Here is a 25,281-nt window from a genome sequence, read left to right as displayed (position 1 = left end):
GCTATACACAGCATGGGATAGCAATTACTTACCCTGTAGGCTGGCTTTCAAAGTCTTCTGACCACTGCTCTTGAATATCCTCTGTAGAAAGGTCTACATCCCGGGTGGTGGCAAAATTGAACTCACTGCCTTCATTCCCATGGAAATAAATGGCGTTCCCATCTGACTGACAGCTATGCTGTAGATAAAAAGAGAGCATGGGGTGGCTGTTGAATTGGTTTTGTAGCTGTACCTGTCTTACTCATGTGTAATTAGAGTGTTTAGAAAAGTCATTATATTATTCCCTCTATCAGAAGGAGCTTGTTACTTCTTTTCTTGTCCTGTTTAATTCAATTACAATTCCTTTCTAACTTATTAAGTTATCACCAAAAAAAGGAGTCAAGAGGCCATTTGAGCTTTGCCACTTCAGCCTTCGGTATGAAACAAGAATATTTTAATTGGAATAATTTCCAATCTTCACCCAGTCTTTGTCATGGGGATTAAGTGTGATAATGACTTGTCATATATTTTCAATGCTGTGCTTATGGGGCTAAATCACAGTGACCTTTTCAATATTCTATATATTTCTGGCTTGCCATTCAAGCCTTTCACAATTTGTCTGTAAATGGGATATGAGTCGAATAGCCAGCTAATCAAAACATGGAATATAGAAAAGGTCAAATTAATCCTGGGTATGATCGTATATTCTCAGCTACCTTTTGAATAAAAGTTTCCGGCGAGACCAAAGTAGAGCATGACGCCCCCAATGAAGAGCTGGGAAATCACAATCTTTGCTATTCTCCCAAAATACAAAGAATAAAGGAAAAGAGTTTCTCGTGATACTTTTTTTTTTTGACCTATATTTTTCTCAGCTTCGAGGGAATAGTCAAAGGTAAGATCAAACTCTGGAGCTGAGTAAACTGAATATTTACTTTGTAAAAATACAAATTTTTTTTAACTAACTTTTGGTAGTAAGTTAGTATACAGAATATATAGAAATAGAATACAGTATACAGAATAATATACAGAAATACTAATAAAAGAAAGATCAAACATCCTGTTAAGTCTTACATCTTCTTAAAATGAAATAGAAATGAAGAAAAATAATTGGACAGAAAATATCAGGCCCAGCAACTGTAAATTCTATAGAGCGGCGATCATGTCCATGTTGTTCCTTGCTGTATACACAATGCATGGCTTATAGTAGAAATTAAAAAAACATTTGTTGAATAATTCAATAATGAATGAATGAATGATATGGCTATGCCTTTTCAAGTAATCAAGTTTTCTTTTACAGAGAACTTACTATGTAGAAGGCATTTAGGAAGGTCCTGGGGGGGAGGGGTTTATAATAAAGTATAATAATACATAATCTTTGCTCTCAAAAAGTGCCAGTCTCATTGAGAGATGGCAAAGATAGTTCTCAACGCTAGGCAGCAGATGGTAAGTGCTAATGAGTGAGAAAAGGTAAGAATCACTGTCCAGGGCTGGTCTAAACGCATAGGCTTCACAGATGAACAGGTCTTTAACCTGCTTTAAAGGATGGATAAAAATCCAAGTTGAATGACGAAAATGAATGAACGACAATGGTGATCAGTAAGCATGATTTTGAGAATTTGACTGGAGCCTGACAGTAAAAAAATCCTTAATAGTCTTAGAGATCTCTACAATATCCTGTTGGCAGTGGTGTCCTAGAATAAGGGAGTTATGTATCAAAGAAATGTTTTTTGACAGTTAAACTGGTTATGGCAGATAAAATCAATTGAAGAAGGAATCAGAGTACCATTTTGAAAGAGCAAATAAAGCTTCTAGAAGCTTCCAGAAGTTCAAGAGTCAGAGCATATGATCTTGGGAGAGTCATTTCACAGCACTAACACATAAGACACACCCACAGAGCCTGTCATCATCTTAGATACTATTGTAGCATGTAGCATGCATCACCTGCCTGAGAATCTTATTCACAGTGAATACAGATTATTTACAGATGCTAAACTGAGCTCATTATATGTGATCCTTACCCCACACAAACTGATCAAAACTAGGGTTCAGTTTACTTAACAGTAAAGTAGAAACTGTCAAAAGGTGACAAACCCAACGGTCCACTACTATCCTGGAAAGACTACAAATGCTAATTAAAATAACAGAGATTACTTTCCTAATAAATCCACCAAACTCTAAGTAATGTTTTTCACAGTTATCTTCACATTCTGGAATCCTGTTCAATTGTGGCCTATGTGTATCTGGGATTAATGTAAGAATGCTGGTATCAGTGCAGATGACCCATTTAGTCATTGTCTAAGGAAAAGACATACATGAAATATCTGTATGTGTGAAAACAGAACAATTTAATTACAATTTAAAAGGACATATTTAGGGTGCCTGGGTGGCTCAGTTGGTTAAGTGACTGCCTTTGGCTCAGGTCATGATCCCGGAATCCTGGGATCGAGTCCCACATCGGGCTCCCGGCTCAGCGGGGAGCCTGCTTCTCCCTCTGACCCTCTCCCTTCTCATGCTGTTTCTCTCTCTCTCTCTCTCAAATAAATAAATAAATAAAATCTTAAAAAAAATAAAAGGACATATTTAGGTAATAAAAAGTGACTCACTTAACATAAAACCTTGGTCATTTCTGGCTGAATATCAATTTAATTATTTCAGTTTTGGTTCAATTTGCCTCAGAATTGTTTGTTAATACTTTAAGATTGTGTTATAAATAAGTGTTCTGCTACTCCTCCAAAATTTATATTATTAAGATATTTGACATATATTTTAATTTAGTTGAAATGGAGAATTTATGTAAAAAAGGCATTATAAAACTAGATATTGTTTAACTGCATATTATTAAACTGATTTCAAAAAATTAAAATCAGTTGGTGTTTTAGAAAAATAGAAATAATTTTAAAGGATCTTTTTTGTTAGTGATTTTGCTGTTACCAAATACATCTGGTAGTTGAATAGATCATTTGTAATTGTATAATTATTGAAAATTATCTACCAAATACACGTTTTTGACACTATGACTACAGAGCACCAGCATATGAAACACTTACCATATCAAGGATAAATAAAGCGATCTGAAAACATATTAATACTCACCTTAATTGAATGCTATCCAATTTTCATGCTAATATAACAGGATCTAAAAATTAGTAGGATCTGTCTTTGGTAAGTTTCCATGAAAGAGATAATGGTATGGTTTTGGGCATAGTATTATTATTTCTATAGGGAAGGAGTTGTTCTTTAACAGCTTGTTGTAAAAGAAGAATAATGTCAAATCTTAATTCAAACAGACAGGGCAGTGGTTTAGAACAATCAGTGCTGGTCTTTCCACAGCAAATATCCTAATCCCGTCTGTCAGGTTTAACGGACGATTCAGTTAGCTCCATTCTCCCTTCCCAAATAGGCCCAAAGTCCTCCGGGTGTGGAGGCGGAAAGGATTGCTCTTTGAATGTTCTCTTCTTCATAGTCTTAGTGCTGCACTGCAGGACCAAAAAAAGGCTGTGACATACGCAAAGTAAACAGCCACAGTTCCGTGGGAGGTGGCTCAACCTCCCCTCTCTCTTAGCAAGATGGGGCTGTCATTTTCTGGGCAGCAGGGCTTGGGATGCACAGAACACACACAGCAATGGATGGCTGCATGATTCCCCACCACGCTAAGGAGATCAAGAGACAACTTCTGCCTCTGCCATTCTGAGTAGAACCCAATGTTTTTGAGGTTTAGAGTCAGGGTAATATGAACCAGCATGGTCATACCAGGACTATAAAACAGGAGACAGTTTGTGTGAAACTGGTGTATTCCTGAGTCATCTGAGCAGGAATGGGCAGGGACAGGCCTACTGAGAAGTTGACTGTTTAGAGGCCCTGTGTTTAAGACTCCTGTGAAAGGTAGGGGGACAGTTGAAGGTTCTCATTCTGAGGATCCCTAAATCAATCACACGGCAAGTTAGAGCTCCCTGTGAATTCTGTTTTAGGATTTGTCACAAGGGGCTCAAAATCTTAGAATGGGCCAGGTTTCCCAGATACTCTCCAAACTCAGAACTTCTGCCAGAATGCGTTTGGACTGGGATAGAATTGGCTTCTTTGATACTGCATCTCTGCCTCTGGATGGGAACCTGTGGCCCCTAAAATCGACCCTAATTAATTCAGCACTTACATGAATTGAGGAGATGAAGGTTGGAAAAGAACAAAAATCCTAGAAACCAAAACCAATCAAGATGACAAGAAATGGAGACTCAGTTGCTACCCATCCTCAAGGAGTCTGAGGATTGGAATCAGAAGGCCTGTTCCAATGCATTTGCTCTACGTAATAGCTACATGGCTTTGCATAAGTCAGTTAACCCCTGTAGGCCTCAGTTACTCAGGCTATAGCATGATGTCAATAATATCTGTTCCCTAGACATGCTGTTAGAAGCACAAGTAATATTACCTGTGGAAGTGTGTTTCTGAAACGTCTGAGTGTTATACAATAATCATTATTTTATTTCTGGATAGATATTTTTTCCAAAAATAAGCTGTTGTAGTCCATACTCTTAGCAGTAGGTGAAAGAGAAATAGAAACATATGTAAATCCATTTTTAATTGTGTTTCTCATTAGAATAGTCATTAAAATTCTTCAGGTCAACTTAAAACGTTTAGTAAAATGTGTAAGAATATGTCCCACAATACCATATGGTAAAAATACAGCAAACATTCGTTCACATTTAGGGCAGATAGAAGCATCAATTAGAACTTTACAGGCCCTCCAAATTTTGGCAGATTACCAAAAATTCTCTGAGGACAGGAAAACTTAATAATGCAAGATGTCCGTTGCCACTTTTTTTTTTTTACAAATGAACTTGCCTTGTGTAATATCAGTATACTATGTTAAAAATCCAAGCAAAATGTACATTGAAAGTATGAAAAGAATTTCAGAAAACTGCTCTCAGTGATTTTAATACCCAGCTGTTTTTGTTTAGCATCTGTTCAAACTCATGTCACCTATATGTAATAACAATTAAAATCTAAACAAGTTCAAAAGACAGTTAAATGTCTAACTTTGTGAGATACATGAGCTCTTGATATGATAAAAACAAGAATATTTTGGAATTCAGGAGTATGTTGAGTATACTAAAAATCTATCAAGATTTTTTTTTTTTGAGCAAACAGGATCATAAAATTTGATTTCCTGAGTTACAGCTTTTGACTGACTTATGGTGGCTATATATCAGATAACTAAGCATGTATTTGGGGCAAAATAAAGGTATAAATTCTGAAAATGACTCTAAATATTTCTATTTCTAGCCCTCCTAATGTGCATTATGATATTATCACTATTTTTACTTTGTGTCACTATTTCACCAGTGATCAATGACACATACTTTATAGTTCTAAGTACCAAAGATCTCCAATTTTTAAAATCCCTTAAATATAGTCCTTACTTGTTTCTATTTGTCAATCGAAAATATTTTCCTACTTTGCAGCGAAACGGGTTTCCTTTACTTGAAAAGAAGAACACAGCGTAGCTAAGTGACAAGAATTTGCCATTCAGAAAAGCATCAACAGGAAACATCAGTGCAAATTCCTCAATATAACAAGTCCTTGGCCACAATTCAGGATAGCATTTTTCTAAGCTTGCTCCCTATCCTCTGCTGCAAATGTTAATGACTTCACCTCTGTACTTGTAAAAGTACTTGCAATCGTCCCCACCACAGTTTAATTAGGTTTTCATCAAAGATGAACACCGAGGCACCTCTTAATATTATCTCCCTGGGGTCTAATGGCCCTGACGCTTCTTTCAGGCATCTGTAGCCTTACAATTTATTTTTTTGACGATATCCTTTTTGTTGGAATGAGTATATTGGGCATTTGGGCAATGCCAGCTTGCAGAGAGCTGGTGGCAGATGGAATGAAATCTGCCTAGTATGCTTTCCCCTCCACATGAGCAGAGAGCCATCCATTTCCTCCATTAAGGAGTTGTCACTCAGCCCACCCAGCTGGAAGACCATTTCTGATAGCCAAGCTGGCTGGTGGCAGACAATTCAGATACAAAGTGCACTTTAAAAGGAAGCTAAAACATCATTTGTAGGAAAATTGAAAATGCATGGCTTCTACCACAGCCAATGTTTTAATGACTGTAATATTTTAAGTGATTATTTTTGCCACTTCAGATTGCTCCTTAGAGAGGAGAGGTTTTTTAATTAAAATCTAGGCAATGCAAATAGATGAGATATGAGGAGCAGCGGAAAGAGAAATAAGATGAATAAAATTAATTAAAATGGCATTGTTGGCAGAGTCATAAATTAGCCAATATCTGGCTGGAAATAAAATATGTTGGTAGAGGAGTTTCTGGATTACACTGGGATGTGTGATTGAGTGATTGGAAATTGACTGACTTATAGCCTACATATCATTGTGTTTCCTAAGCTTTTCTCTACGCTAGAGCTATTATCATATAGAAATACATATTTCCTACAACCTGGGTCAACAGTCTTTAAAGATACAGATTTTCATGCTATATTTAAAAAAATCGAAATAGGAAAGAGAATGATTTCTCTCATGAGGCAAAATGAATTTCTGTCATTTTCCACACATTCAATTTCTAGGTAATTTAATGCCAGTTAAAAGACTGAAAACTTGGCTATGAACACAGTCCAGGTGCAGGAGGGCTGAAGTGCATTTTCTCTAGTCGACACAATAGATTCACCCATAGTGAGTGAATTTTAGGGAGCTTAAAGGGTATTTTTTCTCATTATTTTCTGGATTCGTTAAACATTCACATTTGAACCACTTTGTACCAAGATTCATAAAGATTCGATTTATGGTATATTTTGTGACAAGTGTATAATTACTTGGCAACAGTTATGACAACTCTAAAATGGCAACAGTGACAGATTTCAATTGGAGTAATGAGAGTAAGAATAACAATGTAAAATTCCATAGGGTGGTTGTTAACCTTGTCTATGGAGATCAACTTGACTTTCACAGGGTCTGAGGTTTTTGGCCTTGCCTTCTCAAATTAAGGCTGAGGATGCCAGGTACCATGTGGGAGGCTACAAGAGACTGAAGAATGAAAGGGCTGGCTTTCTAGTAAAACACACTTGGCTACAAAAGTCAAAACTGTTTGATCTTGAAGAAGCCATTTGGCCTCTCTGAGCCTCTGTCTTTTCCTCTGTGAAATGGGAGTAAGCGTGAGGATTAGATGAGATAGTGTAGGCGACATGAGCCCTAAAGACTGGGGAATCTCAGGAAATCGGTAAATGTTCATTACCCCCGTCTTCATTCATTCACTTAACAAACCTTACTTCATTCACGCGCTTAACAAACCTTACTTCATTGATTTGCTTAATAAACCTTACTTAATTCCTTCGCTTAGCAAACCTTCCTTCAGTGAGTGTCACCGGGCAGGTTACCATGCTATATCTTGTGCTAGGCACAGAAATGATGAAAAATGTTATGTTTTTGATGTTCATATAGAGTAAAATAAATCTCACGGAACATTGTGTTAATTAGTGATTAAATGTGTCAGCTTCAGATCAAAAACAAACAAAAAGGGTGCCTCAGTCAGGGAGGCTCTGGGGATTTGTTTAACTAGTTACTTCCGGTAGAATTTATCAAAATTATTTGATTCCACATTATTGCCACCCTTGTCATGGTGATTTGGCTCAATTCCATGTTTCACTAATGCTATTCCACATTAATTACTGCACAAATAGGCAGCATTGGAGGGAAATTGTGAAAAGCACAAGACTTGTGTTTAACCCTTCATCCCCAAAGTACTGTTATTAGCTTGACAAATTATATTCTGGCTCATTCTACAATATCATGCACCCACCTCTTGGGGGAAACATGACAATAAGAGCAATGCAATCCAAAGTGAAGAACATCCCAAGCAAAGGGAATTTAGGTAGACAGCATGCAATTAGCCAGGCTGGAATCTGGCCAGAATGATCATAGTTAACATTCCGATTCTTAATGGAAAAAGACATGGGAACATGGACTAACCACAAGTCTTACTGAGCTCAGGTTTATCCTCATTAGAAAGCTGGGACTCAAATCCCTCAAGTTACACACCAGATAGTTTCCAGTACAGCGATTTGCAAAGCACATTTCTGGAAAGCATATCTGATTTCCTCCTGTTTGTCCTTATACTGTAAAAAATAAGATAAAAATCATTGAAAGGATCATTGAAACCTTCTTCTGGGGTGCTTAATTTCTGGAAGACAAGTTGGGCATTATAGTAGGCAGGTACTGATCTGCCAGGGGATTACATCCCTCAAAATGCATGTTTAAAAGTGAACTCTGCTTTGAGTGTGATCATCCCTTTCACCATTTGTCTTAGGTTTTTTTCATTAGCCTCAACCTGCATGAAGACTTTAAATTTTCAGACAAATTAATTTACATGCTCTCGTAATTTGGACATAATGACCTTTATTCTACATTAACAATTCCACAATTTATGATCAAAGTATTAGACAGGTGACAGCAGAATCCCAGAAAGCTCCAATTCTTATTCAGGACTGGAGATCTGCCTAGTGTCCACTGGGACAATGAATCTGGCAAATGCTTAATGTACAAGAGCTATAAGAAAATTAATAGACTCTCCTGTTCTGACTTAATGTTTCCCCTTAATGGGTTGTTGATTTACCTAATGGCTGTTGTCTTCATTAGGGCCTTTGGTGTTTGTTAAACAAGAAAATTGTCATTATTACTGCATATTTATCAACAATAAGTGTAGTAAAGAGGAAGCAGTCTGTCTAAATGGAAGGAGTAATAGAGAAAAAAACTAACATATGACCCTTCTAAATTCTGTATAGTTATTCCAAATCCCTGCCTAAATTTGAAAAACTTAATAAATTACTTTTTAAAGAAATTTATTTTAAATACATGCAATCAAATCACAGTCTATTCCAAAGGACAAACCTTCCTCACAGCATTGATTTACTTCCCAACACGAGTTGACATAAGTGTGTAGAAGGAGCAATCTGGAATTCTTTGCTAGCCACACAATGAACTCGGGTAATAAAGAGAGAAAGATTAGCAGGTGCAGGCACAGTAATCAGAGTGGGAAGAGTTCTTAAAAATAAAAAATATGCGGAACGGCACCTATCTCACAGTGATCTGCCTTTAATCTGTGGGTCAATTCCAGAGTTGACAGAAGCCAGTGATTTATGCCTTTGCAAGCCAAGAGTAACCAGGCTAGCTGAGCAGATATAAACATTTATTAATGGTGACTGAGCAAAACATACACTCTCTCTTTCTCTCTCTCTCTCTCACACACACACACACACACACACACAGATACCAAAGAGTCACGAATGATTCATGCTTTCAAAATACAAATTTCGGCTGCCACCAAAGATGAGAGAAAGCAAACAAAATGAAGCACGTGTTTGACTAAGAGTCGCCTCCATGGCATATCGGTCCATTTGGAAACTCTGCTCCATGGGGTACTATTAAAGGAAAACAGAAAACAAAACAAAACAAAACCCAAACCCAAACACTTGCTCACAGCTCTCCTCATCGTCCGTCCCTGGGTTCTCCTGTGAGTGCTCCCCTGATCTTTGCGGCTCTTCTCTTTGATGGTGAGTTACAGAAAGAAGGCTGCTAGCTGAAGGAGCTCTGGGCTGGCCCTCCAAAAACTTAACATTTAGTGTTTTTCTTTGACCTTGAAATTAAGGATGTTCTCAGATCGCAGGATGTATGTTTGAGGAGCTGGAAAGAGATGACTTTGATGGATTTGTCCAGATGTTTCAAGAGTGACTAAGGGAAATGAAGTGCCAAACCCATTTACAGACACCCAGTGTTTATTGACTATTGATACAAAACTTGGATGATAAGGCCTTCCTCATGCACTGGCACATATGAAGCATTCATGAAATGCCATCCTATTATCATGGTTACTATTATTTATCATCATAGGGTTACTATTATTATTTATTATTATTTAGCATCCATGTTAGTGCAAGTATCATTCCTGGATATGAGACTCGTACCCAAGGTGAAATGCTGATCCTTGACTCTAAGTCTTAACTGGAAAGGGCTAAAAAATTGGTTCATTTCCTTTAAACCTTGATGGCAAAACCAAGACCACTGTCATAGAGTTGGAGCACCAGAAATTGCCCTAAGATGAATCATTGCCCCACTTCAGACAGGAAGAATAGGCCTCCCACTTTCGAATGTGGCACAAACACCCATAACCGCCTGACCGAGAGACGTGCTCCCGTGGGATGGGAGATGGCAGCCGCGGTGGTATTTAGCTATTCTAGCAACTGTGAATGAACCAGCAGAATACACTGTGTCTTTTTTTTTTTTATTAAGATTTTATTTATTTATTTGTCAGAGAGACAGAGAGAGAGAGAGAGCGAGCACAAGCAGGGGGAGCGGTAGGCAGAGGGAGAAGCAGCCTCATGGCTGAAGCAAGAAGCCCAATGTGGGACTCGATCCCAGGCCCTTTAAATGCTTAAAATTAAACCCTTTCTATATGCTAGGGACTGTTCTAAGAGTTTTATGTGTATTTTCTTATTTAATGATCACAGCTTGGGGTGGATATACTATTATTATCCCTGTTACAGATGAGGATACTGAGGAAACAAGAGATTAAATAAGTTGACCCAAACCACATGGCTGATAAATGGTAAAGCCAAGATTTTAACCAATATAGTTAAGCCCCCTTTCTTAACAGTTGTACTGTCTCCAGTTTCATTCACAATATTTTCAGCTGACTTCAAGTCATCAGTGAATGAATGAAACTTTTCATTCATTCCGTTATCACCTAACAACACAAGTCATCAGCTTTTCATTCATTCCATTAACACCTAACAACAATCCATCATGTGTCAATCCATCATGAGCTGAAGGGAGATGCTTAACTGACTGAGCCACCCAGATGTCCCCGTGTGTTCTGAATAGGAACAATGGACACAAGTAATTCTTAATTCTCCTAGAAATCATATACAAAGGTTGAAAAGGGATGCAGTATTCTCTAAACGAAGGCAAAATCATCTTAACCAGTAATTAAGACAGGTGATTCGATACTGAGTAGGCTTCAGTCCACTTGCCTTGTGAGTCCATGATCTGCTTACTCTGGGATATTGCTAATGAGGGTGGTGCTCTGGGGAGCTTTTTAATTTGCAGCACTGTATTTATTGGCATTTAGAGCCACACCTACTTGGTCATGAACAAAGGGCTGCTTAGGGATTTGCGGAAAATAAAACATCATGATGGTAATTAGAAGCATAAGAATGTGGTGTGCCTTTTCTTCCACATGGGCAAGTTTTCTGGAAAAACATTGGAAGATGAGTCAGGCAAGGCCATGCACTTGTAAAAGGAATGGAGGAGAAACACAGAAGGCTATAGAGAAAGAACACATTAATTCCATAACCTCTTGCAGCTTACCAACCCCAAATCAAAAAGCACAACAAATGTGAGGCCAGATTCTATATTAAAAGCCAATACTGTTATACATCTATTTTATGTTAATTACCCAAGAGCCAACAGATGGTAATGGCCTTCTACCAAACCAGGGCAGATTTAAACTGGTGACCTATAATTGCAATTCTCCAGATCACATAAACTCCTTAAGTTAATTACTCTATTTGGTCTTATATCATTCTGTCCTACTTGAGATAAACAAGAATTGGCTCAGATGAAATGAATTAAATATTCCCAAAGAAACTGAAAAAAAAAAAAAACCTAAAGAAGACAAGGAGAAATATGCACTGTGAATATGAATCATTTTCATCTTTCTTATCTGAACTGACACCCTTAAACATTATTTTTGAGGTAATCAGCTAGGCAGTTTACGTCCTCACTTTCTATTCTCTTGTTTTATAAACAGTAGCATTTAAAAAAATCATTTGTTGTTAATAATAGAAACTATTAATAATTCTGATTACATAAGTGGCACTGAAATTTAATTCCAATGGAAACTATCTCTTACTTTGATTGCCAAAGGTTACATATACGGGCAACATTTGTGTCCAACTTAATCATTTTAATGCATTTGATTCTGATGTTACTTCAATGACATATAAGGATGACATAATTTGTGAGGTCTATATTTTTTCTATTCTATTCTCCCCCACCTCATAATCAGAGCAGTCAGCTCAACCCTTTGCCTTCTACACATTTTCTTCTATGTTCACTTCCCTGTGGAGCTTATTCTCAAGGTTTCAATAAAGAGAACACATATTTATTAAACACTTTCTATGTGCTAGGGACTGTTCTAAGGGTTTTATGTGTATTTTCTTATTTAATGATCACAGCTTGGGGTGGATACTATTATTATCCCTGTTACAGATGAGGATACTGAGGAAACAAGAGATTAAATAAGTTGCCCCAAACCACACGGCTAATAAATGGTAAAGCCAAGGTTTTAACCAATATAGTTAAGCCCCCTTTCTTAACAGTTGTACTGTCTCCAGTTTCATTCACAATATTTTCAGCTGACTTCAAGTCATCAGTGAATATGAAATTCATTTTCTCTCCTCCTAAACTAGATCATCTGGTTATTTTTTTCAGCTTTTCATTCATTCCGTTAACACCTAACAACAATCCATCATGTGCCAAACACTGGAGATTCAAAAATGGTTGAAACAGTCCCTGAGCTTAAGAAGCTGACATTCTAACCAGGGAGACAGAAACATAAATGGAAAGCAAGGTTGTAAATGCACTCATAGAGGTGTATGTACTGTGTAAGAGAATATCGAAATGGAACTACTCCACATTTTAAGGTGAGGGTGGGATGGACCAACTAGAAGGACCTAGTGAAAGAGGTGATAAAAGGGCTTAGTTACTCACTCACGTTGCAGGGATTCAAACTCAAAGCTGATGTGAGTAGGAAGCTGGGCAGCAGGGAAATGATTTCCTTAGAGAGGTTTTGTGGTGAACTATGCGTCCCACCCATGACTGCATCAGAGGAGGAAGGTATCTTCTCTCCTCGAGCCTGGTGCACTGGACTTCAAGGGTACCACTTGGATGGCATGCTGGATGGGCTCGGACTCGTGCCCAGAGCTGCCTAGAGGGTGGCTAGGCAAGAAGAGGGCTGTGCTTAGAAGTAACTACTCTCCTCTCAATCATGGATCCAAGGTGAACGTTTACAAGAGTGTACACTTCAGCCCACAGACACAAGAAACAGCCTAGTTTGTCTAAGATCCTGCCTCATATGGTTCCCTGGAGGGGCAAGAAGCCCTCAGTGGAAACAGGCTGTGGTCATTAGCCTGAGATCCTGTGGCTGGAAGTGGAAACAGACATGGGAGATGCATCAAAGAACAGCAGGTGAGAGATCCCCGGCATTAGTGCGGAGTGGGGAGATTTCCAAAGAGCCCAAAGGTAGACTGAAGAGAGAGTCAGCTTTGATTGCTTGCCAGGCCAAGGGATCAGTAGTTCCAGTTTATAACCATATCTGCCTCCTGCCTCTTCTGCTTCCTCCCCACTGAGCCCTGGAGTGTTCAGAGGCTGAAATGCATGGGGTGGTGAGGACCGAGAAGGAGCTGACCACCGCCATCATTCCCACTGCAGCAGACCCAAGCCAGAGGAGGGGAGAAGCTACGGATGAAGCTTGGAGCTTAGATGATTACAGTGATCGGATCATATTTGTTATTGATCTGGGACTATCTGAGAGACTAAAATGATTGGATGACTTATTTGGTCTCTCAGCAGTCTTGGGATCTGCAAAGAGGACAGAGATAAAGAAGCTCTCCGGTTAAACCTCAATGGTCACAGGGGGAAACAAAGAGACCTGTTTTCCATAGCCAGTCCGCAACCCCAATTCCTGCTTGTTCAACCTAATAGTTACACCAGCACGGAGAGGACGGAGACATGAATGATGCACAAAGTTCACAAAGACAATGACTTTGGAACTGGGCCCTTAGGGAGGTTGGGGAATTACCAGGCAGAGAAAAAAGAAGGTGGAAAAGCATGTGTAAAGTGTAGCAGTGTGGAATTCTGTGCTGTGTTTGTGAGGCTGGAGCACAGTGGAGCAGGAGATGAGGATGAAAGTTCGGTGGGGCCTGGACCAAGGGGCCTCGGGTTACAGGCTAGGCCTCCATGGGAAGCCATCGGAGGTCTTGAGTACGGAGGGAGCATGATGTGATTTCTGTGAAGGAATGATGCTGGAGCATCTGTCAGTGGCATCCCTATGTATGGTCCTTGCCTCTTAACACCCTTGTCACAGGCAGTCCACTGCTGTGACACTTTTGATTTCTCTTTCTTTAGCATCTCATCGTTATTATACTATATCACCTCCCACATAGGCTACTGCAAATGCCTCCTGCCTCCATAAGGAAACCATGTCAATACCCCCATCCCCTTAAGTTCCCCTGAGGTCAGCACTCAACACCTGTGATGGTCCAGTAACCAGGACCATGAAAACAAAATCAGCTGGAAGAGTGTGGAGGAGAAGAAAGAGGCCAGTGCTTGGGCTGAACTTACTAAATTCTAATGTATTTAAAAAAAAAATCAGTCATCTGGAGGAAGGAACATGCAATACAAATGGAATAAAGCTGGAGCAAGGTCAAGAAACAGAAAAAAACCAAGAATCTTTTAACCTATAGTCAGAGGCTGACAGGGAAGAAAACAGGTAGATAATTTAATAAATGGATGTTGGGAAGAAACACGGAACAAACAGAATCACACTGGTTTATATTTATGACCTGTAAGAGCAAAGCCATGTGGTGAATGAAATCAAGACCAAGTCTAATTCCTCTATGTGAGTCCTGGCTCTCCCATGGGTGAGAAGGATATTTTGGATAAGTTACTCAACACCTCTATGTCTGCTTTCCATATCTGTAAAATGGGGCTAATATAGCACCTGCTTTATAGGTTTATAATATATAATTATACATAATCCTGTGTATATGCGTGTCTGTGTGTGCATGTGTGTCCATGTGTGTGTGTGTGTGTGTGTGTGTATCTGTGTGTGTATGCATGCATGCACCTGGAATATTAAGTGTTCAATAAAAAGTAGCCCTTACTACTTAGACTAAGAGTATTCTGTCTGTGCTTGGACATTTTTTTCCACAACTAAGCTCTATTTTGTAATTAAGCATACTTTCTCAATTGCTGTTAGACTCACTCTGATTTGGTTAAGATAGAAACATCTTGGAGACTTTTACTGAATAGAGGAAAGGTAATACATAGGTAGAGCAAGCAAATAAACAATAATCCTCAAAACTAAAAGTCCAAAATAAAGCAATGTTTAAAACATGCCCTGTGACCAATAGGAACATGGAGATACGCTTATGCTTTTTAATTGGTTATATTTAGTTTTTGTTTCAGATGCCACAAACTGAAGGAGAAATATTTAATGAAGAGGTTGCATACAGTTTAAATAAACAATTTTTATTGCTAGAACTCCAAATCACTTGGCAAAAGCAACTTTTTAATGCTCAGATATTTGAGCCAGAAAGCAAAAGGGTGGTCATGCAAATGATAATTCTTAGATTCCATTATTGTGAAATTTTAAAAAGAATTTTCAAAACAAAACATTGGAGAAAAATTTCTACCTGATAGCTGTCAAAGAGCATGATATATGTCATTGCTACAGTGTTTTTTTTCCCCATAGGTCACGAGGCAAATCTCAAATGTACAACTGGTAAGTTTGGAAGTAAAATGATGGACCACAAAGCAAAATTATTAACCCACACAAAGTTGTGATTTAATTGAACATCACTGCTGAAGCAATACCACATTTCATGCATTTTTATCAGGGGTGGTACTAAAGTACAATCCATTAAGAATCTGAATGGCTAATTAGATTAGTATAACAGATTGTAAAACAAGGCATAAAAATTGCATTTATATAGTAAAGGGTACTGAGTCCAAATGATAAGTGATCATCATGGGAAAAGGATGTGAATCCCAGGCTCTGAGGTCCCCACGTGTTTCCTGGGTTTTCATGTCTTCTTGCCGATGTTGAACAACATCAACAGAAATCCTTCTTAATCAAGTGGTAGTGGGGAGGACGTGGAATATCCTCACAAAGGTTCTTCTCTACGCCCATATGAAAGGAAGCCATGGACTCTCTTTCAAGGGACCAAGGTTCTAGAGTCTTTGTCAGGATGAATTTCCATAAGGTTTACTGGGTGTTGTCTCACACTGAGCAAGGATGATTCCTGTTCCTAATGCCAATCGGTGTGATTTCATCAATCCCAAGTAAATTGTTTAGCGCTCAGTTTGTTAAACAAGAAGTTATTGTGTCAGGGGAGTTCCTGTGTTGAAGGGTATAAATAATTTGGAATCATTTTTTTAAATTCGAAAACATTATTAAAAGGAGGTGAGCATCTTGGATGTTTATGTTTTACTTGCTGCTGCTCTTGTGATCTCACCTCCTTTGTGCAGCATATGGTACCAGTGAGTCACATTTTAAAAATTCTCTAAGCTGTATTTGCACTTTATTTTCATACATTGGAAACTTGAGAGGGTCCAGTTGAGGGTCTAATGACATCCTCTATATTGCCTCAGCACAACTTCTTCTTCCACACATTCTTTGGGCAGGCAAGCTATGACTTCAATGTCCATTCAAAAGGTTGATAATTGCCAAACTTCCTCTGAGTTCCTGATTGCTTTATCTAACCTCCCACCAAATATTTCTCCTCACTTGTCCCCAGGATTATCAAGATCAACATGTCCACCATCATTATGGTGGATAACCGTTAATAATACTATATTGCATATTTGAAAGTTGCTGATAGATCCTGAAAGTTCTCATCACAAGAAGAAAATTTTGTAAACACGTGAGGTGATGGATATTAACAAAACTTACTGGGATGATCATTTTGCAATATATGCAAATATTAAATCATTACATGGCACACCTGAAGCTAACATTAATATTATACATCAAGTATACCTCAATTAAAGAAAAGATCAACATGGCCGGAGTGAATTCATCAACTTCTGTGAACCTGTTTCTCCTTCTATGTTTGTTTCCATAAATGGCACTGCCATCCAACCCGCTGCCCAAATCCTGTGTTCACCACCTGCTATTCCCTCATCATCTCAATCAGTCCTGAATCTTCTCTATTCCCTCTCCTAAAAATCTCTTAAGTCCATCCACATTCTCCCCTAAGTCTGGCCAACGTGGTTTTCCACTGGATCTCTGTTACCAGTCTCCTATGTGGCTCCCCTACCTGCACTTTCTCCCTTCCATCCCATTTTCCATCCTCAAAGGTATATTTAAAAAATAAAATCTTATGGTCAGACTTATTTGGAGCAATTCAATGACTCCCTATCACCTTCAGGATAAAATTCAAACTCCATAGCAACTTGCAAGATCCTCAAGGTTTTGTCACCGGCCGTGTCTCCACATTTAACTATCACAAGTCTCAACTCAAAATCTGTTAGACAATAGACTGAACATTGAACATTGTCTAAGACCTTGCTCTGTGCTCTTGCCGTCCAGGCCTTATGTATATGATTTCTGATTCTAGAAACACTACTCCTCCCATCTGGCCAACTCCAAATTACCTTTTGGTCTCTGCTTAGATTCCCAATCTGGACCACCTTCCTAATCCCTTGAGACTGGATTCGGTATTGTATATTGTACTTCGAGAGCTCTAAACTCTCCCAGCAAATCATACAAATTGTGTTGTTTTGTATTTGCATGTTGACATGTCTAACTACCCCCATGAAGTTGACAGCCATGTGAAGGGAAGAAACATATCTGTCTTTTTGTGGTTATACTCTCTAGGCTCAGTCCAGGACACAGCACAGTGGGTCCTCAAAGATAGTTACTAAATGGATGAATAAGTGAATGTTTTTTGTACCAATGACTTCCCATCCTTAAAAGAGAAGGTAACATAAATAAGAGTATTACTTATTCCTTTACTAGTGGATTTGGTAAGAATGGTTATCTTTGTCTGATCTGGTTGATTAAACTTTAGGCTTTAGAGGGAAGAAGAAATAAAAAAGAGTTCAAACCTTAACTGTAGCTCCTGGGAAAAAAAGCCAGTTGCCCGTGTCTACTGGATCAAGACTGTCTTCTAAAATGACTTGTCTGTGAGCTGAGTTGATGATCAGGATGTTATCTAAGGCCCAGCAGGCTTCATACACTTCGCCTACATGGAGACTTTCCTGCTTCCACTGAAACTGGACGTTCTCCCCTTTGGTGTCTTCAGGAAGGTAGAGGATGTGTATGATGGTGCTGACATTGGAAGGGGCCCTGGAATATACGGTAAGATGTGAATTGGTGCCACATAATAAATGAACAATGACGCTCAATGGTATCCATTTTTTCTTTCTTGTAGATCAATTTTGTTTTTTAATTAAGATTGTAGTTCCATTAGCTTAACATGGTATGTATCACAGATTAAATACTCATAATCCTACAGCCCTTAAATCTTTTACTACATGCTGATGATTAAGATGTTCCTATTAAGTGATGACAGTTTAAACATTAAACATCTTCGAGAGCTCTTCTCTTAACACAAAGCAGACACCGAGTATATTCAAGTAAGCCAGTAAAGGAATAATCAAAGAGAAAATGCACACATTTGATGGTGCTGCAAAAAAATCAAAGTGTCTGCAGCACAGTTTTTTGCATGTCGTAGACAACCGCAAAAAACTCAAATAATCTCACAGTTGATTTTATTTGATACTAAAAAGGAAAAAAGTAGAAAAACTATAAAACTGTCTTAATTTTGATTCTTTCCTTGAAATTTTGTATCTATGCTATTTCAAAATCTGTGTTTAATAATAATTATCTTATTTCTAGTAACCAGATACATTTTTGTTTTGTCTCTATCAGTGTGAGATTTGCCATGAAAATTAAATGCTCTATATAATTCTTTACAACTTGATGCAGATCAATCTTTAAAAGCTTGATATAATTTAACATGATTTTTATAGTATATCTGTTAGAATCTAGGCCCTTCTGCTATGTGATAAAGTATTTTTATTAAATATTTTATTCTACCAAAGTAGAAACCTGCTATAGTAAAAATGATTGCTTTAGCCAAGATTAAAAGTGGTACTAAAATGCAAACTAGTATTACCCTGGGCGTACTATAAATCAGTTTTGAAAGGATTACAGAAAAGACATATTTTTCACTCACTAATGAAGCACATATATATCCAAAGAATTGTCAGTGTAGGTTATAGATGGTGTACCTTACCGTTGGGGGTAATCAATTGCCTTTTCTTTTAAAATATTGCACAATGACTATGTTTTTAGCTTCAAAAAAGAATTTAAACCAATGAAAACAGTGCATTTTAGTTTTAGGAAGTGACTGAAAATATGTTCACTCTGATCACTACTACTGGTAAGGAAAATTTGCATTAATGAGCATGATAGCTTGGAGCACGGCCTAAAATTGACAGTGTCATTTAGTGAAAAACCAAATGGAGTCAGCTGAATGTGATCTTCATATGTTGTAATTTAATGTGTACATTCACTATTTGTCATATCAAAAATGTGTAGCTGTTTTCCAGCAAGAAATGTCTACTACAATTTACCTAAACTATGATACATAACTACTGGATAGAGAAAAAATGGAGGTTAGGATAAAATTTTCAATATGCTGCCTTGTTTATAGCCATTTATATAAATAAGTATTTAATATGAATGCATTTTCATAATAACTACTAGAAATTAGGAAGAATAGCAAAATGCTGTTATAAAATTGACAGCATGTCAGAGCTTGGCTTGTACCCAGTCCTTACAGATTATATGGTATCCTGCCTCAGAGAGAGACAGTCTATTAAAATCCATGAGTTAGGGGTGCCTGGGTGGCTCAGTCATGAAGTGTCTGCCTTCGGCTCAGGTCATGATCCCAGGGTCCTAGGATCCAGCCCCACATCAGGCTCCCTGCTCCACGGGGAGTCGGCTTCTTCCTCTCCCACTCCCCCTGCTTGTGCTCCCTCTCTCGCTATCTCTATCTGTCAAATAAATAAATAAAATCTTAAAAAAAAAATAAAATCCATGAGGTAGGATCACTTTTCTCAGTTTCTGGTTGGAGTAGACCTTGGACATGTGACAGTTTTTTAAATGTGAAATACGACTGGAAACTTTGGGCAGATTGATTTAGCTTTGAAGACTAAGAATTTAAAGACTAATATTTACTCTTCTTCCCTAAATAAATCGCAATTCTTTCAATAGGGAAATACGGTAAGGAAATTAGCATGTGAAGAAAGAAAACTGTACAAAACTGATGGAAAATGTTCTACTTGAGTTACACGAATTTAAGAACTAAACCAATCAGACTAACTACTTTATAAAGTCCAAGGCAGTTTTTTCTTTTAAATATCTTACCAGACCTAAAATTAGGCATCCATTTTGAATTGTTTTATGATTTAAACTCTGCAGAAGGAGTAAATATCATTTGAGTTTTGCTAATTTAACCACATTTTTCCAACTTGAGTGAGCTGCTTCTTTAAGCATCCTACCTCATTTCCTTGTTGAGGGATTTTTTTTTAAATAAAGAAAATATAATAAAATGACTACAAATTGCATCACAATTATGATAATAGAATTTTAGAACCTGCCTTTGGGAGGTTGGATGGGAAATGACAGAGCTAAAGATTAGATGCAAAAGCCCCAGTGGCTATGAACTCATTACCATCCCAGACTGGAAGGAATTTACACAGTAATCTCGTATATTCCTAGGCCTCCGAGCCAGCCCATAGCCTGGCCACCTAGAGAGTGGAGTGATGTTATTTTGTGGAGGATTGCATCCTAAAAGTTATTCTCCCAAATATGCTTTTATCAAAAATGGTTTGTTACAGCTACTATGAACCGTGGGAGGTTCTGAACGGAAAAAATGACACTTTTAACAATACTTCTTCAAACAGGGCAGAGAGTAATGTGTGCAGGCATGTAATTCAGTATACTTTTTTTTTTTGTAATTCAGTATAATTAACAACCAGAGTACTTTTGACCATGCAGAATAAAATCGGTGGTAGAATGAAGGCAAACGGGGAAGTAGAAATCCACTTACGTCAGGATTTATGAAACTACTTGAAATGATAACAAACCTAATTCTCTCCAACTGAATCCAGTCTCCGGTATTATTCTTGGCATACGACACAATGATGCTGGGGTCTGAGTAACTAAAGCGACACGAACCTGAGCCTGTAAAGAGCAATCACAGTAAGTTTCAAAGTTAAAAAACAGTGTAATGCATATTATCCGTCCTCCTAAATGTGAGAAGATTTCGTAACGTTTTACATATTTATTTAATTGCCTCCCCATTCTTCCAACTATGCTGAAATTTCTTTGGTTTTGATTCGGTTCCTGGTTCTGAGAAATACTATTGGATAAATAACTTTAGGGATCAGGAAAAAGGCAAGAAAACTGCAGGTTTTTAGACAGATATATGAGTAAACTAAATTATAAAAGAAACACTTAGTTCTATGCGGAGAAATATCTAAATATTCTCGAATGATTAATAATGTCATTATGGGGATGCCTGGGTGGCTCAGTTGGTTAAGCGACTGCCTTCGGCTCAGGTCATGATCCTGGAGTCCCAGGATCGAGTCCTGCATTGGGCTCCCTGCTCAGCAGGGAGTCTGCCTCTCCCTCTGACCTTCTTCCCTCTCATGCTCTCTCTCTACCATTCTCTCTCTCTCTCAATAAATAAATAAAAATCTTTAAAAAAATAATGTCATTATGGTTCTTGCCAGTTAATATTAATTAGTAGCAATCGCATTAAACCGTATACAAGTCATTAAATGGAATGAGGACTAAAAGCACCATTCTTCTGTGTGTGTGTTATTTAAATGATTAGATGGCATGTAAGAAACTAAAATACTGCAAAGAAAATTCAAGTACTAAATGAATGAGAACTATTAGATATGATTGATATTATTCTACTATAGCGCAACACGAAAGACTTAAAAGACATTATGTCCCGTTGTGAACATTTGGTGATTATTTCTCACTCTGATTTTCCATATTGGAAATATGACCAAAGAAAGTTTTAAAACTCTGACAAGGATTTGTTTCTACGCATTCAATGAATTCACATAATAAAACATAGCATGACTATCATTTCAAAGATCTCCTCAGAATACCCCAAACAGCCATGAAGCATATGCCAGAAGTAAGTGAATAGCAGGATTTTTTCATACTATATTAAAAACAAATGAACCAGGGTGCCTGGGTGGCTCAGTTGGTTAAGCGACTGCCTTCGGCTCAGGTCATGATCCTGGAGTCCCGGGATCGAGTCCCGCATCGGGCTCCCTGCTCAGCAGGGAGTCTGCTTCTCCCTCTGACCCTCCCCCACCTCATGTGCTCTCTCTCTCTCTCTCTCTCTCTCAAATAAATGAATAAATAAAATCTTTAAAAAAAAGAGTGCCTAAAAAAAAAAAAAAAACAAATGAACCAACAGAAGAAGAAACAGTGCAATTTATGTTTAACTTTCACCCATCTGCTAGAGGAGCCTCGGTTTCAGCAAATGGCATCTGTTGATGGTTTTTACATTTGTAGTTCTCAGGAGTTCCAAGCTTTAATAGACTCATTTATTTTATTTCAGTGGTGTTTAGTACAACACCAGTTAATCTGCAATCGCTAAAGCTGGCAACGTGCTCAAAAGCCAAAAGGCAGCTTTCCCAGACTTATTCTCACAGCCAAAATGTGGGTGCAAAAAGTATAAAAGAAAGGGTATTCGAAAGACAGCTCCCCAGCAACCCTACACTCAAACACAAACCCACCGTATGCCATTTTGATCATTGCTAAAGTTTACCTTTCATAAGCAGCTGCTTAAAATAAATATCAAGCTGTGAGGCTGGAACTGGAAGAGGCCAGGATTATGGGGGACAAACTTCAATACAAACAAGAAGGACTGGCAGACAATCTGTTTATTTCAAAACAAAGTTCAAATCAGCCTAAAGAATTTCAATGGTTTGTATGTGCCTCCTTCATGTTGTATACACCATAAGGTTTTTTTTTTTTAAGATTTTATTTATTTATTTAACTGACAGAGAGAGAGAAACAGCAAGAGAAGGAACACAAGCAGGGGGGAGTGGGAGAAGGAGAAGCAGGCTTCCCGCAGAGCAGGGAGCCCGACGCGGGGCTTGATCCTAGGACCCTGGAATCATGACCTGAGCCAAAGGCAGTAGCTTAACCAACTGAGCCACCCAGGTGCCCCTACACCATGAGCTCTTAAAAGCAAATGTTTAAGGTGAATCCCTGAAAAAGAAACAGGTAGAACAAATGGTGACCAAAAATGTTCCTTAGAGAATCCAATTCCTTGCACACTGCTTACAAATTAAGAGAGGACAGCTGATAACCATCAGGAAAAAAAATGTGTCCAAATACGACCTTGATGACAAATATGACCTCTCTCCTATTTCCTTATGCTACCATCTTAATGGTGGGAAATTTAGTTTATTATGCACCCGTAAAACACAAAGGCACCTGGCAGGTGACTCACTTTTCCTCAGCCACTTAGCCATGAAATTCTTGCATATCTATAATATTAATAACTTTATGAATCTATCTTCTCCTCAGCGTTGTCAATAGACAGATCCTCATTAGCTCGGGCCAGGACTCTGCAAGAGTGATTAGTTAGCCTCCTTGTCTCCAGCCTCACGCCTCCTTCTCTGGCCACATTGTTGCTAGTACTCTTGCTACAAGTAAACTGACTCATGGTACCTCCCTGCTTAGAATCCTTCAACAATTCCTCAGGACTTTCAGGAGAAAGCTGCACTTGCACCCGCAGTGGACAAAGGTGCACAGTTCCTAGAGACCAAATGTGTACCCCGCAAACAGAACTAGCCCAGGGTCATTGTAAAGGGTTTCCACATGAAAAGCTGGTCAAAAAGGGAAAGGGACTCCGACACAGAGATGGACAACTGGATACCAGGACCAGGGTGTGGGGTACGAGGGGCCAGTCCGAGGAGAAGTACCCACCGCCCATGCCCCATGCCAAGAGAACTGAAGAGGGAAGGCCTGAGCTGGAAGAAGCACCCACAAAAGAACCAGTCAGCTTTGGCTATCTGCCTCACTCTGAGGCCACCTCCAACAAACTCCCATTCCAAATGGTGCCAGTCCAATGAGTAAATGATTCCCCACTCCCACTCTGAAATGATTCTCACATATATTGGGTACAATTTTTCTTCACATAAACCCTTCTGGATTGCAACCCCACTGTCACCTAGACTTCAACCAGCAGAACAAGATTTTCCTTGCCCAGACTGACAATGGTTACTTGAGCCTGTGTGGGATGAGAAGAAAGAGTTAATCAGTGTTCCTGTGCCCAGGTGGCTAATGCCACCCCCAATTCCCCTTCCCTGTGGTGCCGAGCTGTCACAGACCTCAGAGCACCTCTCACGCAGTAAGGAGGCAGTAATAACCAGCTGCCACCTGCAACAGGTACCTCTTTCTTTCCCCTCTTAAATCAAAGATCTTTAATTGCCAACACTGAAATTTAAAACCAGAAAGATAAACCCAGATGTCAAATGCAAAGTACCCTCTTCTTGCAGATCCATTTTCTCCCCCTTTAGGTCCCTTCCAATGTCATCCTTCACTCTAAAGTAGCAAATTTGCAAGGATATAAAGAACTACTGAAGGAGGGAAGATAATTCAGGATCATGGTTATACAAGTATGGTCTGAGAGCCATTGACATAACTGGTCTAAAAATCCAAACACTTCCTTTGGTTCAAATGAGGAAAGTCCATATATTTTCATTTCTGCCCACGGCAAGGGTACAAGTGACCTACAAACGTTCCTGAAGTTTTGTATTCATAAATAAAATTGTGAAATTGCTGAAATTTTAGGATTTATTCTAGCAGTCTAAGAAATCTGGCTCTCATGTAGAGCTACACATAAAAGGTTACTGAGATATCTACAGTGTGGGGGAGGACAGGATATTTTGTGTTAAAGGAACTTCATTAATATTGTTTCCAGTTGGTCTTGGTTGTCAATTCTTGATTTTAAATTGACAAATAAATTGATAAATGATAAAGATAAACCTACAGTTATTTACAGTAGCCATCATTTACATTATTATTGGTTATTTAGTGAACCCCACAGTATACAAGGATGGATATTTTTACTAAAAACATTTCTAGTCTATTATTGTCTTATAGTTGGTTCTATGGTTTAAGAAATATATGCATTGCAATATAAATACAAGCCATCTTTACTCCTCTGCTCAAGCAGATACCTACATAATGCCCTGCAACTACCTTGCAACAGAACAAACCTTCACTAATGATGTCCTGAATTTGTGCCATTTTAATAGCTTGCTTTTTATTATCAAGTTACTATAAAAATACTGGATTATTTTTTTAATTTTTCAGAATTTTAACGTACAATCGTAAGTCTGAGTTCATTCTTATTAGGTTAAGAATGCAATACACACAGTTAAGAAAAACAGAAACACAGA

At 38.4% G+C, this 25,281-nt stretch overlaps 1 protein-coding gene across 2 annotated transcripts in view; it reads right to left on the bottom strand.

Annotated features, from left to right (window-relative positions):
• RELN (reelin) overlaps positions 1 to 25,281 on the bottom strand; it is a 492,672-nt gene that overhangs the window by 192,694 nt on the left and 274,697 nt on the right. For both annotated transcript variants that reach the window (XM_027573967.2, XM_027573968.2), the window contains exons 9-11: positions 20,926 to 21,022; positions 17,875 to 18,115; positions 33 to 178 (exon numbers count right to left, since the gene is read on the bottom strand). In XM_027573967.2, coding sequence (XP_027429768.2) covers positions 33 to 178; positions 17,875 to 18,115; positions 20,926 to 21,022 — 484 coding nt within the window. The remainder of the gene's footprint in view (positions 1 to 32; positions 179 to 17,874; positions 18,116 to 20,925; positions 21,023 to 25,281) is intronic.

This window comes from Zalophus californianus, chromosome 12 (assembly GCF_009762305.2).
Source record: "Zalophus californianus isolate mZalCal1 chromosome 12, mZalCal1.pri.v2, whole genome shotgun sequence".
NCBI lineage: Eukaryota > Metazoa > Chordata > Mammalia > Carnivora > Otariidae > Zalophus > Zalophus californianus.
Note: the sequence above shows the minus strand (reverse complement) of the source record. Positions and strands in the feature narration are given on the sequence as shown.